The 17282-nt window shown below is 36.2% G+C and overlaps 4 protein-coding genes across 4 annotated transcripts; all 4 read right to left on the bottom strand.

Moving 5' to 3' along the window:
• Window positions 1-1145: 1145 nt before the first annotated feature.
• Window positions 1146-3049, bottom strand: LOC110420731 (protein neprosin-like). Its single transcript, XM_089784365.1, has 7 exons — window positions 3005-3049; window positions 2538-2624; window positions 2223-2436; window positions 1962-2164; window positions 1805-1858; window positions 1574-1708; window positions 1146-1472 (listed from the first exon to the last, which is right to left on the bottom strand). Exons 1-7 carry the CDS (start codon window positions 3047-3049, stop codon window positions 1146-1148), a joined length of 1065 nt encoding a protein of 354 aa, XP_089640491.1.
• Window positions 3050-3649: 600 nt separating this feature from the next.
• Window positions 3650-6283, bottom strand: LOC110424810 (protein neprosin-like). The gene is made up of 6 exons (XM_089784361.1): window positions 5751-6283; window positions 5155-5220; window positions 4770-4967; window positions 4528-4659; window positions 4168-4344; window positions 3650-4033 (listed from the first exon to the last, which is right to left on the bottom strand). Exons 1-6 carry the CDS (start codon window positions 5886-5888, stop codon window positions 3650-3652), a joined length of 1095 nt encoding a protein of 364 aa, XP_089640487.1. The 5' UTR covers window positions 5889-6283.
• A 1733-nt stretch (window positions 6284-8016) lies between these two features.
• CYP86A7 (cytochrome P450, family 86, subfamily A, polypeptide 7) lies at window positions 8017-10354 on the bottom strand. The gene has a single exon (XM_021435453.2). It carries the CDS (start codon window positions 9823-9825, stop codon window positions 8200-8202), a length of 1626 nt encoding a protein of 541 aa, XP_021291128.1. The 5' UTR covers window positions 9826-10354; the 3' UTR covers window positions 8017-8199.
• Window positions 10355-14741: 4387 nt separating this feature from the next.
• LOC110410788 (BTB/POZ domain with WD40/YVTN repeat-like protein) lies at window positions 14742-17193 on the bottom strand. The gene is given in 4 exon segments (XM_021420653.2): window positions 14742-15042; window positions 15343-15484; window positions 15487-15542; window positions 15544-17193. Coding segments are annotated over 3 exon segments (1404 nt in total). The 5' UTR covers window positions 16803-17193; the 3' UTR covers window positions 14742-15042; window positions 15343-15395.
• Between the last annotated feature and the right edge of the window lie 89 nt (window positions 17194-17282).

The raw sequence follows: 17282 nt of genomic DNA, 5'->3' as shown, positions 1-17282 counted from the left end.
TTGATAGTGAAGTTGAGTTGTGTTATGGTTATCGTGCTAACAGATGTGTCGGATTGTTTACCTTCCGCCCTTTTTTCAATTTTTTTAACGGCAACTTACTTAAAAATATATTCCCATTATCATTTATCCCATATGCTTTACGCAATTAATTGAGTGTTTTTTTTTTTGATCCCTTGTTTTGGGATTATTCGGAATTGGTACCTTAATTTCTTTGTGATTAAAAGGAACAATTAAAATTTACATTATTTACGCAAATTATAGCTATTTTTGTTTTTGGTTTTTATTATTTTCAAATTTTGAACTATTTTAACATAATTTTAATATAACATATAATATTTTTAAAAACTCAATGAATTATTTAAATAATTTATAAAAGTTCAATTAAGTTTTTTATCTTTTCATTTTGAATTAACTAAACCTTTATACTTAATATTTCATTAATTATCATTAATTAAAATATCACTTATTTTTTTATATTCATATATTGTTAACATAAATAGTAAAAATATCACATCAGTATCATTTAGTATGATATATTACATCAATGTTACGTGATATAGAATGGCATGTGGTATTTTGATTAATAATATTTAATTATTTATTAATTATAAAAATTTATTTAATTTAAAATAAAAATATAAATAATTAATTAAACTAAAACAATAATTTTTTTAATTTTTTTTCTAAATTATTATGCCTTAAACTCGTGAAATTTGGAGATTGAATAGACTTAAGAAGGCCAAATTAAAAATTCAGGCAAAGCTTTGAAGGAATCATGTATGAAGAAAACGATGTTCACTTCCACTATTATAATATTCTGCATATAATGTGCTTTTACATGGTATTTAGTCCAACTTGGGTGTTTAGCATTAATTTATATACTGCATGTTTTCCAGCAGTGTGGACGCTGGCAACGATATCTACCAAGTAGGGGACGACTTTTTGGATTTATTTACAAAATTCCAACATCTTTTTTACTCTCATGTCAAAGCTATCCAACGTGAATTCAGCCCTTCCATTCCACCGCTTTCTTTCGGAAAGGTTATCGAATTTCTTTGACCCCTCTTTCAGGAATCTTTGAAACTAATAGTCAAATGCAAATCAGTGGTGGTGGAGACAGACGTCTGGGGAAATTTTCATGTGTGCTAAGATATACATATCCTTGAATATGCATTGAGTTTATGTTTGCAATTTCCCCCAGGACCCCCGTAAAAGAAGCCATTAGCATCTCCATTAATGGGAGCTGTGTCATAACAACTGGGTTTATCTGTGATAAACTTAAGTGATTTTGGATCAGGAGGCCCTCTTTTGCAGGATTCATCTGCAATTTGAAGCTCTTTTATGTAGGCTGCCTTAGTCATGCCTTGTACGGGCAAACTGGCCACTTCCCATGGGAGGGCTAGCTTCATTGGCCAGTACCCAATTTGATCATCGTCACCAAATGAAAGCCACCAATTCCCTGATTTTGGATCCTGTATTCAGCACAAATACAAACTTAATCGTAAATGAGGCACTTCAAGGAATGATTAATAGTTCCAGAATTGCTTAAAACATGTTGATTTGGGAAGCATACCTTGAAAATATTACAAGTAAAATCATTTTGCTTTCCTCCATGGACAGAGGGCAAGAAAAATGAACCAAGAGGGATATCCTTGCTAAGTTGCACAAAACCCGGGCAAAGTGTATTGTAACAACCTTGTTTATTGGCCTGTCAATTAATTAATATGGCCGCCGTTCACTACTGGAATGCACTTATAATTTTAAGTCAACAGAGCTTGAACATAAAGAAATTACAATGGCTTACAGTCCATTGAGCACAAAGTGGAGTGAGATTATCGCCATCTAACGATGGATTTACCTATAATTTATATAGAAAACATGTAATAGGATGAGAGTTTATATTTTATACAACTAAAAAACGAAGAAGACAAAGAAAAACAAGACACATTATGATTGGTTACCATCCATCCTGCTTGAATGCTTTCAATTTGGTCGGCTGAGCTGCTTTGAATCCTCACAAAAGCTTCGCTGAATTGCGTGTTTGAAACCGATGGGTTTTGTACATTGATCAATCCACCAGCTCCCAAATATTTCCTTCTTAGATCATTTGCTAGCATTCTTATTGCATTCTTGACAATGTTATGAAGGGGAAAAGAAAGAAGTACTAATCAGATCAATATACAATAAGTAAGTATTGGAACGGAGATTTCTATAGTATTTACTTGCATGGAAACCAGGAGAATTAGAAGCTGTTGGATGAATGTCTGTCATGTGCCTTTTCTTAAACAGTTTAGCCCTTATCAATTCCCCTTTGTTGGCCCTTCTGATTGGAACTGTCCCAGATGGGCACCCTCCATTCTTCAACATTGGAGTTTCCAATGACTTGGATGGAGAATTTGCACTAATTAATCCCTCTTGGGAGGAACTTGGTTTCATCTACAACATCTTTATCATTAACAAGAGGAAAAATATTGGGAAGTACTTGTTATCCCAACCAGAGCAGGCTTTGGATTGGTTTTGCAAAGAGATCTGATTACCTGAATTTGGTGGCTCTTAAGCAAAGGATGATCAAAGTCTGGTTGTTTATGGATATCAAGACAGTCGAAAGAATGACCCCCTTCAGTCTGTTTAAAAAAACAAAAGCTAATCAAATTTTATTGTATTAAATGGTAATAAGTTTATGGAATTTTCTTGTTTGATCGCTAGTTTGACAAATTTATTTAAGTTTTTTTTTTTTTTTACCATAATGCTCTTGACATGGGGCTTGTTCAAAATCTTGGGCTGACTATCTAAATCAAGATCTTCAAAACTTTTTCCCCCTTCTGATCCATTTGTGACGAAGGAGAAAGACAAGAGAGAAAAGAACAAGAAATGGGATCAATGTCAAACCTGGGTCTTGATGAAGGCCACAGAACACTCTAAATGCCATGAATGTTACGCTCACGCTCTATTTCTTCGCCCCAGAGATAAGCCCAACAGAGGCTACAGATGCTCATCTATATACCCATTTGTGACAAGTCTTGCATGCAGTAATAGAATTGCTTGCCATTTATCAGATATGAACAAAAGGTGTCTCTGGTGAGGTTCATTATCCTAAATAGACTGTCATGTCAGGTCAGCCTTGGATAAAGCTAGTTTACTTTTTACTGGTAAGAATCAAGTCCTGGGGAACAAAAGAGTTCAACCGTGCCTTCTTGGAAAGATTTGGAATGACTATTAGTTCATTCTTCAGACTAAGTTAATTATTTGGATTTCTAGAGATCCTCAGTCAACTAATTAAGGGAAGGTTGGAAGAGATTTATGGCATGTATAAAAGGAGCATTTCAGGTTTATTATTGCAAATAAGTTAATGAATGTATACTAAACCTAACTCCAACTTTAGAAAAAAGATCATAGCCATAAAATATGTAATTAAATGGGATTTATTACAGGATAAACTACTTCATTCTTATCTCATATTATTCTATTAGACACTTCAATTTGAAACATATATAGAAATCAAGATGCGAGTTCATATGTGCAACCAAATCCCAAGTTCAATCAGTCAGAGACATATATAAATCGAGTTAAAATTCATGCCACCATCCACTGAAATGGGTTCATTTCATTTATAGAAGCATATATATCCCAAATTAGGAATACAAGGCTGTTATATCCAAATTGAATTAGTTTCAACAATCACCTCCTGGACCCCCATAAAGAAAGCTATGATGCTCTCCTGGAATAGGACCAATGCTGTGACGCTTGGGATCATCTGCGACGTCTTGGAGACGTCCTGGGTCAAGAGATCCTCCATGACCAGATTCTTCAGCAAGAATCTTTCGGATATAAGCAGCCTTTTCATTCCTTCTTCAGCAAAATGGCCGCTTCCCATGGCGGGATTACCTGCATTATTTCTACTAAAAACAGCTCCTCCCCATGTAAGCTGTGTAGCAGCGTCTGATAAACTTGAAAACAAGGACTTTGGCCAGTATCCTATGTTCTGCTCATAATAATCACCATGTTGAAGCCACCAATTCCCTGTATCTAGATCCTAGAAAGCACAACATTGAGGTACACAACGAATTGTCTTTTTGGAAGCATATGGACAAACCTTTTTATCAGAAAAACAGATTTTTTTTTTCCAATTACATGGTGAGAAGCATTTAGTAGATGTCGAAAGCATACCTGAGATATAAAATATCCGAACTCAAATTGCTGCCCTCCATAGACAGAAATATTGTGAAGAATAAAACCAAGAGGGATAGTCTTGTTAACTTGCACAGAACCAGGGCAAAGCATATTATAGCAACCTTTCTTTCCTGCCTGTAGATAGAAATTTGACATGTGAATTCTAACTCCAAATTAGCAATGGTTAAAAACAAAGAAATCAAAGTACTTACGCTCCATGAGGCAAGAGTTTGAGTGTAATTGTCACCTTGTAATGCTGGATTTACCAGAAATTAATTCAGTGTAAAAAAATTAAAACTGACAATGAGGTTTTATCTTGTATAAACCAAGACAAACTAATAGAAAATCCATAATTACCATCCATCCAACTTGAATATTATCAATTTGGTTTTGTGATCCACTTCGAACCCGCACAAATGCTTTACTGAATTGGGTATTGGAAACAGATGGATTTTGTGTGTTGATCTTTGCACCAGCTCCGGTAAAATTCTAACCAGTTTACAGCATTTGTAGTGCATTCTTGAGAATATTGTCGATCGTAATAGCCCCATTTCTTTATTTTAAAAAAAAATAAAAAATGACCAAAAAGAATTAATTACATGATAACAAGGAGAGGCAGCAGCAGTTGGTTGAGTACTTTTCATAAACAATTTAGCCCTTATTAAGTCTTCCTTGCTGGTCCTCTTGATTGGGACTGTACCTGATGGGCAGCCTCCATTCTCCAATATTTCAATATTCAGTGACTTGGCTGGCAATGACTTTGCACTTTTCAACCCCTTTGGAGAACTAGGCTCCATCTATGCCATTATTTTCATTTATAAAGCAACCATAGTTAATTGTAGTGCATAACAATAAATTATGTACAAATGGTGGCATTGATGGATAATAATGATGGTGGCATTGCTTAACCATACATGTTTGAGCAACCATTCCGGCTTTACTGAAGTTCTTCTACAGTAAAGATAAAAGGGCAAGGGGGAAAACCTGGATTTTACGGTTTTTTGAGCAAAGGATGATCAAATGCTGGTTGTTCATCGATGTTGACACAACCTGTTCAGAAAAGATGAATAAAAAGAAAATACATTAAAACTTAATCAAGCCAAGAGAAAATTATGAAGACAAAGACACAATGTTCTGTTTTTCATTGAACATATATATCCAGTAGTTACAGAATAGAGAGAGCAAAATAAAAAACAAAAGACCGATACATAACTAAACAATAAAATTACCAATAATTGTTTCTGCTGTAACATGATATTAGTTGTCAACATGGTAAATCCACGTTGCTAAATTGACATAATACTAAAGACAAAAAAACTGAAAATAACTAATGCATAAACTGCTATTTTAAACTGGTCACAAGCTGCTGCTCGTGATCTCATCTCCACCCATTCAAAGCATCATTAAACCATCCTCCATCGCAGTTGAGATACATTCTAGTTTTAACACAACCTTCATCAGTCTGATAAAATGATGAAATTGATCGTTCGTTATATAAATTTAACTCATAATTAATTCATTATGCAACTTTCTTTATAAAACTATAACTGTTTCCCCATTTAAAGAGTAATTTAATTTACCTTAATGCTCTTGAGAAAGGGCTTGTTCAGAATCCTGACCTGTTCCAAATCAAGATCTTGAAAACGTTTCCGTCCTTCTGATCCATTTATAACTACTGAAAAAGACAGAGAAAAGAGAAGTAGAAACGGGGCAAGCATCAAACCCGAGCCCTGATGAAAGCCACTGATAAATCCAGGTGCGGTGAATGAATTCTCTCAATTTCTTCACCACACTGCCACAACGCCTACTCATAGGTGCAAATTTGGTTACTCATTTCTTACTTGGGAGAATATTTGGTTTTAAAGGCTGTTCATTAGTTAGTGAATAACCATTTATTGTAAAGGTTAAACATAGTGAATATGCAGGTTTCCACTCTGTTTGTCAGTATCATTATTATCGGGTTACACCAATGAATTTACTGTTGAAAATTTAATTAAAGACTTATCACCCTTTCAGGATAAGAAGGTAGTATTTGAGATTTAAGGGCAAGGATTTTTCTTTAAGAAGGTAAAGAAGAAAACACCATGAGATGATGAAGATAACAACTGGAATAGCTTCATTCTGAGCTTTGGACCAGAGAGATCGACGAATTAAAATCATTACATTCTTCAAGCTTAGGACATAAAAATGAATGCGCCTAGCTGGCACCCATCTAATTGTTACTGCTGCAGATATTTATGGCATGTTGGGCATTTTCCATGTCGTTACACTCTGAATACCACATCAAAACAAACACCGTGGGCCTCCTTTTTTCTGTTTTTATGCATACGGAAAAGACTTTCACTTGGGAGCAGGGTCGAATTAGTAGTATTATTATTATTATCCTGACGAAAGGGCAGTGAAATGGGAATAAACCCATAGCTAAAGTTGACCTATAAGATGAAACAATGAAATAATGAAATTTAGGCCTTTGGTTCCAAATGATTGTCCTTCGTTTAGTGACTTTGTCTAACAAATACAGCCGCCTGATACATAATAAATAGCCAACAAGATTAATGAAATGAATGTTAAAGTTCACTTAAGAGGTAAACTTTTTTGGTAATAATCAATGCCTAAAAAGCTGTCTTAATCTTCAGGACTAGACATGTCAGAGTGAGAGTATCTAATAAGAAATGGAGAGTTACAACCATTATTTTTTAACTTTCTCTTAAATGTCTCTTTTGCTCACCCAAATTGTAGGCTTTGCTTAATTATGTGGACCAATTATTAGCGACGTATGATTAAAGCAAAGAAAACATTACGCAAGACTTTGAACTACTTGACTTACCAATATCCATTGAAAATAACAAGCAACAATAAAAAGATATTAAGGTTATTTTTTAAAAAATAAAAATAAAAATAAATTTCATTGTTTTATATACTCACGTTAGAGAACATTCTTTAGATGTAATATTTAAAATGTCACTAAGTTATTCAACTTGATTAAATAAAATTAAAATATTTTATAATTAAATTCGAATAGTAAAATTATTATCTATCATAGGTTCAGATAGTAGTTATAAAGTACCCACTATCCAAACCCAATTATAAATAATGCTTCTTAATATTAAATTTTTTAGTTTTATATATATATATATATTTTATAATCAATTAAATACTTAGTAAAATTCATTAGTTATTTTAATTATGATTTTAAATTTAAGCTTATCTTTTATGAATTAATTTTAATTTTTTAATTTATTAATAATATATACAAAATTGAATTTTAATTTATTTTAATTATATATTTAATGAATAGTGTTTAATGTATTTGGATACAAATTTGAATAGCAATTAAAAAATTAAACCAATATTTATAAAATTTAAGTACATTATCAAATAATATGATTCGAGATTACCTTATCTATTGACATCTCTAATAATATTCCTTACCTTGCACCAAACTAATGATGAGTGAGTGAACTTGTGATAAAGACAAGAAAATAAGCACTATTTAATAAAATTTAATTATCATTAACTATGATTTCAATTCACTGATAATGAATAACCTTTGCTTAATCAATTGTCTTCAATAGCGTGCTGGGTTTTAATTATTATATATCATAAATTTTGCAACATTTAATAAGGAAAATAGAAACTAGTATAACATTAAATTTAAAACGATATGTCAAATTTCTAAATAGAAAAAGATATATAATTCCAAATAAAAAAATTCTCTCTGTTTTTTTTTTCCTAACAATAAACCCCATAGTAATCAAATGTAAAAAGACCAAAACTTGTTCTTGTGGGAGAGACCAGAAACCAACTGAAGCAAATGAATGTGTTATCATTTCTCCAATTCTACGAATTTCAATCCTTGGGAGGTTATTATAATGTATAAGTGGCTTTCAGTTTTTTTGTTTTTTATTTCACTTGCATCTATAGATGACTTAAAATAAAGGTAATAATAATACCATCTTAATTCTTACTCCCTTCTTCATCCAGCAATGCACATATTCACAAATTTTCCATCGAAATTCAAGCATACCCTTATTCCACTCCAGCTGCAGCGGCTAATCCCTCGCGGTTGCCTTTGGGAGGAGAGCTTTCACCTGCTTTGCATATCTTTTCCATGACAGGCTTCAGATTTCTTGGGTGCACGTCCACCAGGAGCCCATATTTCATGAACAATGTTAGTGACATTTTCTGCTCCACCCGGTGGCCTGCCATGACGGTGAGCCGGTGTCGCAGCAGCACCGCGGTGGCTATTGATTTCATCTGCAAATAAGCTAAATCCTTTCCTAAACAAATTCTGGGGCCGGCGTTAAATGCAAGAAATTTGTATGAATCTTTTGCCTCAAATTTGTTGCCATCTTCGGATAGCCATCTTTCTGGCTTGAAATCTAGGCAATCTTCACCCCAGATGAATTTCATTCGACCAATTGAATATATCGAGTATGTCACGTTTGATCCCGAGGGGACAAATGTTCCACTGGGCAAGACATCGTCAGCTATTACATACTTTGAGTCTTGTGGCACTGACGGGTAGAGTCTTAATGTCTCGGAAAGTGCTGCCTTAAGGTATATCAATCGGTCAACTTCTTCAAACACTAGGGGTTCATCCACCCATTTGGAAGTGTCAGCGCCACGTGTCTCCACCAGAACAGTGCAAATTTCGATGAGGATTTTCTCTTCCACTCTTGGGTTTTGCATGACCAACCAAAAGAACCAACACAGTGCAACCGATGACGTGTCACGTCCAGCTAGGATGAAGTTGAGTGCCACATGTTGGAGGAATTCGTCAGAGTAGGCTTCTTTTTTCTTCATGAAACGGGACAACAAGTCATCATGTGGGGTCCCACCTTGTCTCTGACGCACCAATTCAAGCTTACGTGTATTAATGATGTGGGATAAGAATTTATCCATGTGTTCAAGGCTTTGGCTCAACTTGACTTCCATCCCAAGCCGAAACCATTTCTTCAGCTTCCATATGATTTCAGGCAAAATAAAGCGTTGTAGCGTGGCTTCCGTGGCTCGATCAAAAGCCATTGCGAAGCCGTTCTCAGGAAGGCCAGGAGACAGTGTTTGAGGGTCCTTGCCAAAAGTCAAGCCGCATATGTTATCGAAGGTGAGCCGGAGCAAGAGGTCTTGAAGATCAACCGGCTTCCCTTGGACCTGAGCCGTCTCCAGAATTGGGCAAAATCGGTGCTTGATGGCCCGGCTAACCCACCGTGCCATGGCTTGGCGCAGAGTCCGGGTGGTGAATTCCAGTGCGGCAGTCTTACGCTGGAACAGCCACGTGTCACCATCAGAATTGAAGATGCCATCACCCAGCAAATCATGAAACACAGCCTGCCAATTAGGTCCCTTGGGGTAATTATCGAACCGGGCCTTCAAAATATGCTCCAAGTTCTTGGGATCGCACGTGACGGTCACGAGACCTTGCTTCCGGGCTAAAAATGGAATTGCGGCGATGCATGTCTGATACGTGCCGCCACACGCGCGGAGATTGTCGGCGATCCACTCATGCATGCAATTCGAGTTCTGAATGAGCCCCGGGAGGCTGCCCAATAAAGGCCAGAGACGTGGACCATCGAGCGACCGTGAGATCAACTTGAACCATATGAAGTAAGCAGCTATGGCTGATAAGATCATCAAAGCCGTTGATACATCCATGTTAACTAAAATTTGCACTTGAACAAGTAAACTATAATTTCTTCGCTAATGAAGACACGAAACACAAAAAAGTACTTGCAGTTGTTGCAACGTGACTTTCAATTGTCAAGCTTTGAAGTGTGACAGGTCTATCCGAAGCTACCGATTCCTGGGCTGTTGAACAAAAATGGAGAAAAAATAAATGCAACCCAGATCCTGTTCTGTAAAGAATGATGTTAACTGGATCAAAGTATGTGCAGGATGAAAAGGGGGGAGGAGAAGCATAAAAAAGAAGAACAGGGCTTCAAGTTAATTTTCTTGGATTGTGAAGGAGAAAACCAAAAGTCAGAAAGAGAAGGAAGGGCGAGACGTCTGTGAGTGAAGGGAAAAGAAAGAAGACAAAAGTGTTTTATAGGGGAAATGCACAAAAAGTCAGAAAGAAAGGCAATTAATTTGGGCAGCCAGATTTGTTGAGAAAATCCCGCTCTTCTACCGTCCAGACTCTCCCTGATTTTGTGTTTTAATTTGTGCATGGACCTGATTACTCAGGCTATAAACACAAAGCCAGCCAGCCAGCCATTAATGGCCGACTGAGGTCGTTGGAAAATCATAAGGAAAAGCCCCACGAGGCCTCGCACCAAGTAAAAAGCTCACTGGCAAATAACGAAAGTCATGAAAACTAAGACTCTTTTTTTAATTAGTGTCTTTAGAGGGTGAAAGGCCTCACCTAATTTTGAAGGAAAAAGCTTCTCCTCTTTAAATTCCACTATGGCAGCATTGAATGAAGATGTAGACGTAAATATGATTAGTTGAGCAACTATAATCACTATGGCTATATAGATAAACACATATAATACATAATCGATTTACATTTTTGTTTTTTTTAATGCAACATATATATAATGATATACTTACTTGTAAAGGTTTAAGGAAATCTTTTTTATGACATAATATTTAAAAAATTTTCTTAAATTATATAAAAAAATTTAAAAATATATTTATTTTTTTATTATATTCAATCAAACTCTTATACTTTTATTTTAAATCAAATAAATTTTTATGATTAATGATCATTATTAATCAAAATATCGTTTATTATTTTATGTCATGTAACATGATAACGTGTAATAATGAATAATAATATGATATATTAATAATATGATTATATCGTGTTTATAATTAACGTCTCGTAATAATAAATAATATTTTAATTGATGATAATTAATTAATAGTTAATTATAAAAATTTATTTGATTTATAATAAAAATATACAAATTTAATTAAATATAATTAAAAAATAAAAAAATATTTTTTAAATATAATTCCAAAAGTTTTTTTACCGAATAATATATTTTTTAGTTTATTGTTGAAAATTTGTATTGTTCACGTGACTGGTTAATGGCTGTGCAAGTGTTGGGTATGCGACACAGTGACCTCAGCATCATTTAATCGTTTTTCTTTCCATTTTATGGGTGTTAATATTTATTTTGGCCCAACATTGTATCGAATATTAATTTTATAAAGAGAAAGGTGTTTGTCTTTTACCGTAAATGATTTTTATTTGGTTAGACTCAAAACTAACTTCAACCACATGGGATGTTCGTTTTGTTTTCTTGGATGGAAGAGAAAGATATGTGTTGAATTGGCATCAAAAAACTTAATTTAGGATTTATTTAGATGAGCTTAATAATATTGTCATCATGACCCTCGAACATTTCATTTAATTTATCAATTAATATATAATTTTTTTGTTTAAATAAAATATATATGTATATATTTGAATTAATAATAGTTGTCTAACGTAGGGTTATAATCAGGTGTAGTTTGTTCACTACTGTCATCATCCATCCATGTCCAACATACTGGGTAAACAAAACAGGTCCGAAAAAAGTGGATGATTTGGCCATGTGCATATGCCACATGTCAAGTCAATTGTTTTGATTTAGAGAGAAGTAAGGTAGGGCAGTGACGTATGATTGGCTTGGCTAGACCTTCATGCAACTGTTGTAGAAATTTGGGTGTGTATGATTGTAATTTTCATTTATTTTATTTTTTGTTGAACAAAGTATTCCTGTTCCATGGACTTATCAGTGGCTTAAAGTTCAACTCAGGCGATGAAAATGAATGACATTATGAAGATGAGGCAGGGAGGGTGATGAACATGATGTGTCTGACAGAAGAGTTTGGAAACATAAACACTAACTCTTCAAGCAGCCACCAATCATTTAGTTTTGTCACCACATATTTTTCCCTTTTCTTTCATCCTATGTTCAAATCCCTTTCTTTACTTAAGCCTTCTTCAATGTGGGTTTAGATTTTGACTTTGGCTGCATGATGTTCAGGCAGACAGCAAGAAATTAATGGACTGCCAGAGGGGGTCAGGACACTGCAGGAATTTTCTTAATTGGGGGGGCCATTACCTGTCAAGTCAAATCTACCTGCACAAAGCAAAACTTTTGACATGATCTTTCCTCAGTTGAAAGGTTTATAAATAATTTTATTTATCTCACAATAATGAGCTTTAATATGGGTTGTTTGTATCAATGGGGGAGAAGTGGAGATGTAATCACAGAACACTGATTGGCCAATGTTATTTATGAGTTTAATGGTGATGAAAGGTCAGGAATTCATGGTAGGTCGAGTAGTCTCCCCAAGTATCTAACGGACCCAACTGCTTTTAACTTCCTTGTTGATGATCGATGGGGGTTGCATTATTGGTTCCAACCTAAGTTTATGGGCTTTGATTTCAAAGTCATTGTTCTTAAGATCTTTCTGCTGAATACATTATCGATCTCTCGATAAAAACAACATAAACCATCCCTTGTGTCTATAAACCATTAATCTCCATGTTCAAAGCTGTAGGCACCGGCTAAGATCACCCAATGTGTTTCAATACAGTTATCACCTTTTCAAAGAAGGTTAGGATGAGAAAAGCTTAAATGCTTGCACTAACACAAACAAAGGAAGAAATGTATCGCGTTTCACATTATAGGCAACTTCCCTCAAGGCAAATTTAAAGTGAAGATGTTGAAGGGGATAAGCCAGTTGTGTGTTTTCAGTACTTTAATGTCCTTATCTTTTGCTGGAATCCAGATTCAACAGGCTTTGTCTACTTCAAGTTAAACCCACCTAAAACCCCATACCAGCATTTAATGGGTATCGTGGCTTTAGATAACGCAGGGGGGTAGCTCCTGGACCAGCCATGTTAATGATTTTTAGGACCAAACTGGACTGCATCTTCTAACCGTGCCCAGCACATGGTTTTGTTGTTCATGTCATTGGCCAATCACTTTGTCAAAGCATGCAAGGAAAACAGTTTTGAAAAATTTTACAAGAAATCCCAACTTCATTTAAAGTGGAATCAACATCTAAGTTCTTATAGGTTTCCGCACCGACTGTGATCTGATCACATACAAAGTCAAAGGGTAATAACCATAATCTACAGCTTTTAACTGGCATAAATTAAGGGACCCCAAATTAGTTTCAAGTTGATTGGTGGCATTGAGAGTGCAACCGAGTTTTTAATGATGCCAAAAGGACAAAGTATATAAAGCTAAAGTCTAAACAGTCAGCATCGCGACCCTTGCTTACATAATCAGGTTTGCACTTTGAACCCTACAGCGACAGCCTGACTGGTTTGCAGCCTCGAGAAGACATACCTTCTTTGATCTTTAGTAAATTGTAGGGTGAAGCTGCCATTGATGTAAACTGATCATTACCAAAAGCGCAAACCTTTTAAGTTTAAACAGCAATACTGTCATCGCCAGACCGACAGGCCTGATATTTCTTCAGGACATATGCCACTTCTGCCATAATGTTCTCTGACCATCGCAGAAATTCAAAAGTATCATGTCATGATTTATGTAAGATTAACAGAAAAGGGTTTGATACTGTTGTCATATTGGGGTATAAAACCACTACAGTGCTGAAAGGTTTACACGTGTCAGGCATGAAGTTACAGGCTTAATTTAGCATTAAAGGACGTGCGTGAATTGACCTTTAGATCCTAAAATCTCATTGCTGATCTGTTGCACGAGGGACAGAACAGCACTATGCATAAAATAATTTAAGGGAAAAACAAAACGAGGAGGCAAATGAAGCAAAAGGAAGTAGAGCCTTGGGTTAAAATTTAGGAAGATCGGTGTATCTTGTGGACTAAACTCTGTTTCTGACACATTAACAACCAAGACTTTACATATTTAGGTTATTTCAAATTGATCACTCTAGCTTGTTCACCAGGTATTAAGGTCAAGGAGTTGATTACATACTCATGTCACGCTCTGTTCGATGCAAATTATGATTGAATAGAGCATTAATGATACTTGTTTCCCTCTCTGTTATTCCTCCAGATCTCCCCACTGCTTCCTTCGTTAATTATCCTTTAACCTTTCTGCTCCTTATCGATTTATCTTGCCTATGCTGCATCATCTATATCTCCATCCATCATCTTCTTTCTTTCTTAAATAACTCTCAGCAATCCTCTGGATTTTTTTATGTTACTTCCTCACTTCTTTGAGCATAATTTTGTGGGTGACCGTCATGCAAAACACAACCATGAAAACCTTGTCTTTGTATTCAACTATTATATAACGGGCTTGATGGAAAAGAATGCGTAACCAGGTCCAGCCAGTGGAGAAAAGAGGCTAGCATTAGCTGGCTCTTCATTTCTCATGCTGAGGGTGGATTCTAATATGATTTGGTAACTTGTAGAAATAGTCTGCTAGCCAAAGAGTAAAGACACCAATCAACTCACTTCACTAGGGAGTACTCGAAGTGATGTTTACGAGGACAAGACGAAGACACAAAGGCGAGCACTGCAAACCTCCAAACATTATCATGCCCCGAAATAAACTTTCCACAGAAGAAAAAATATCAATAGTGCATATGAGGCAGGACACAAGTAAAGAAAGAAATAATAGGTCTTGGTTCGAGGAATATTACTTCAAACATAGCTATAATAGCTGTAAGGCTGAGAAATTCCTTCTTACTTTCACATCAGAATGTTTCAACTTATTCAGTCAAGGCTCCTCATTTTCGAAATCAAGAACACCAGAACACACCCTCCAGAGTCAGTGATATTTTCGAACCATGAGAAATGCAATCAGCATTCATATTGGTGTATAATATGAGCACGTCTTCCATGAAAGCCTTTATATTTCTTCCTCCACTTGGTCAAACGGAGAAAAGGCAAAGCTTCCAACATCATTGAAAAGGCATTAAAACAAGGCCATCTGAGAACTTGAAGCCATGGAATGGAAAAATAAAATAAAACTTCAGAACACACCAAGAAACACGATCCTAGGGTAATGATAAACAACAAAAATAATTCCAATTCACCACAAATTTTGCACAAGGCCTAAAATTGATAGACTAAAGAGCAAAGGCTTGCATTTTCTCATTTATGATTCACTATTACAGTATCAGTTGTTGGCATGAATTCAATCACCAAGAACCACATATAAACAATTACAAGATACATTACAGTCCTATCTGCATCAGTATCAGACTACACACTAACTAATGAAATAATTTACTAACTTGTAGTTTGATCAATATTCTCGTATGCAACATCTAACCAAAGGTTCTCATGATCAAATCCCTCTTGTTGAACCCTGCCAAATCTCAACAGCTTGCTGATCCTTCCGGGTCACAAACATCCTGTTCCCACCAAATGCCAAGTGGTTATCCTCAACCCTTCCAAATCTTTCACTCTCCCCATCAAATTCTTTCTAAACCCTCCTCTCCTTCAATGGACCCTCACTAATCTTCGCTGAACCCATCACAACCTCCGACCACAACTCGATATCCCCTCCTTTACAACAAAACACTTGATTTCCATGACTCTCAATTTTGCACCCATACCCTTCTTTCTTTCCGTTAACAACCTTCCTACTATTGCCAAGACAAATCCAGGGATTACTATTATCATTAGCATCATCGCTCACACTCCCTAAACTCCTCAAATCCGTGTAAAATACTTCCCCAGAATTCACTCCAACCTTAAAAATTGCATTCAAATTATCCGAAACACAAACATCCGAAAAGCAATCACCTTTCTCCTTCAATTCAAAAACAACATTACCAGACCTTATATCCCAAAACTTAATATTACCTGACACGCCCGATAACCCACTATGCGACCCAGATGCCATAACTAACCCATAACCTGAAACCCATCTCAGCTTTGTAGCTGGGATGGCTGAATCAAGATCAGCCCCAAAAATCTCATTATGACCAATCTCAGTAACAGGGTTCAAAGTATTCAAATCATAAACCATAATTGAATTCGAGTTTCTCCTACCAGATTCGAAGCTTGTAAACAAGAACTCGCTCGATGAACCAATGGCTTGCACCGTTGAACCAGAACGGGTCACGTTTTCCCAATTTAGGACTTGTTTGACGGAGCCGTTTTGAAGATCGAGAATCTGGAGGCCCGAGAAGTCGGTTGCGCCAGCCGCAGCGATGTCCGAGGAGATTGCAAGTAAGGAATCGACGGCTGTGAATTGGGTCAAAATCGTTGACCTTCTAGTCAAGGACCAATCGAAAGAAGTTATCTTGCTACCGTGGGCCACATGCAGGGTTCCGGACGGCGTCGTGGCGATTGTGGAAGGCGAGTCGCGGCCGTTCAAGGGTAATATTAACGATTTTTGGAGGGCAAAAGCGTCAAAGTGAGATGGATTGGTCAAAGAGTTGTTCAACAGGGATTCGAGGCCGTAAAATCTGGATTCCTCGATGAGGTCGTGGAGGTCAAACTCTTTGACTTTGGAAGGGAGGGTGCCGGAGCGGAGGAGAGAGAGGAAGAAGGAGAAGTAGTCTGGGTCACGGTCGACGAAACCTTTGGACGTCGTTTCCGCGAGTTGAGAAAGGAGGGATTTGGGGCCCCCTTGGGTCAGGGTTTGTTTGGTTGTCTGGAAAATTTGGCCCCCGACATTGATCGTTACAACGTTGCTGTTTAACTCCGGTTCTGTCTCCAAACACTGCATTCCGAACGATGACATAACTTTAGGAAAATGCTAGATTTTAGAATTCCCAAATTGACCCTGAACCAAAACAAAAAAGCCTGGAGTTTCTGTGGATGAAAACCCCAGAAAATGATTCAGTTCTCCACTAGGTTTCTGACTGAGAGAGAAACCCTAACTTTGTGAGGGAAATTTGGGGAGAAAGAGTATATAAGGAAGGGGATTCATTGTTGTGTTGTAGAAGGTGAAAGAGTTAGCTGTATGGGTGACAAATCTCAGCTGGAACATCAACTGATGGCTAAACTAGTTGTCCAACGTGGACTCTCTATTTGGTTATTTGCGTCCAAAGGACAGGGCAGGGGGAAAAACATGAGACTAGTGTTTTGTATTTTCCTTCTTTTTGTACAAGAGAAGTAAATTTTTGTCACCATTTTTAACTTTTATACAGGATCTCAAACTGTGTTCTTTCTTTATTTGACAAAAGTTTTGTACTCTTAGATCGAGTAATTGTTGGCTTTT

Source organism: Theobroma umbraticum, unplaced genomic scaffold (assembly GCF_002168275.2).
Source record: "Theobroma umbraticum cultivar Fairchild unplaced genomic scaffold, ASM216827v3 scaffold_30.0, whole genome shotgun sequence".
NCBI classification, from domain to species: Eukaryota; Viridiplantae; Streptophyta; class Magnoliopsida; order Malvales; family Malvaceae; genus Theobroma; species Theobroma umbraticum.
This window is presented reverse-complemented; position numbering and strand designations above follow the sequence as displayed.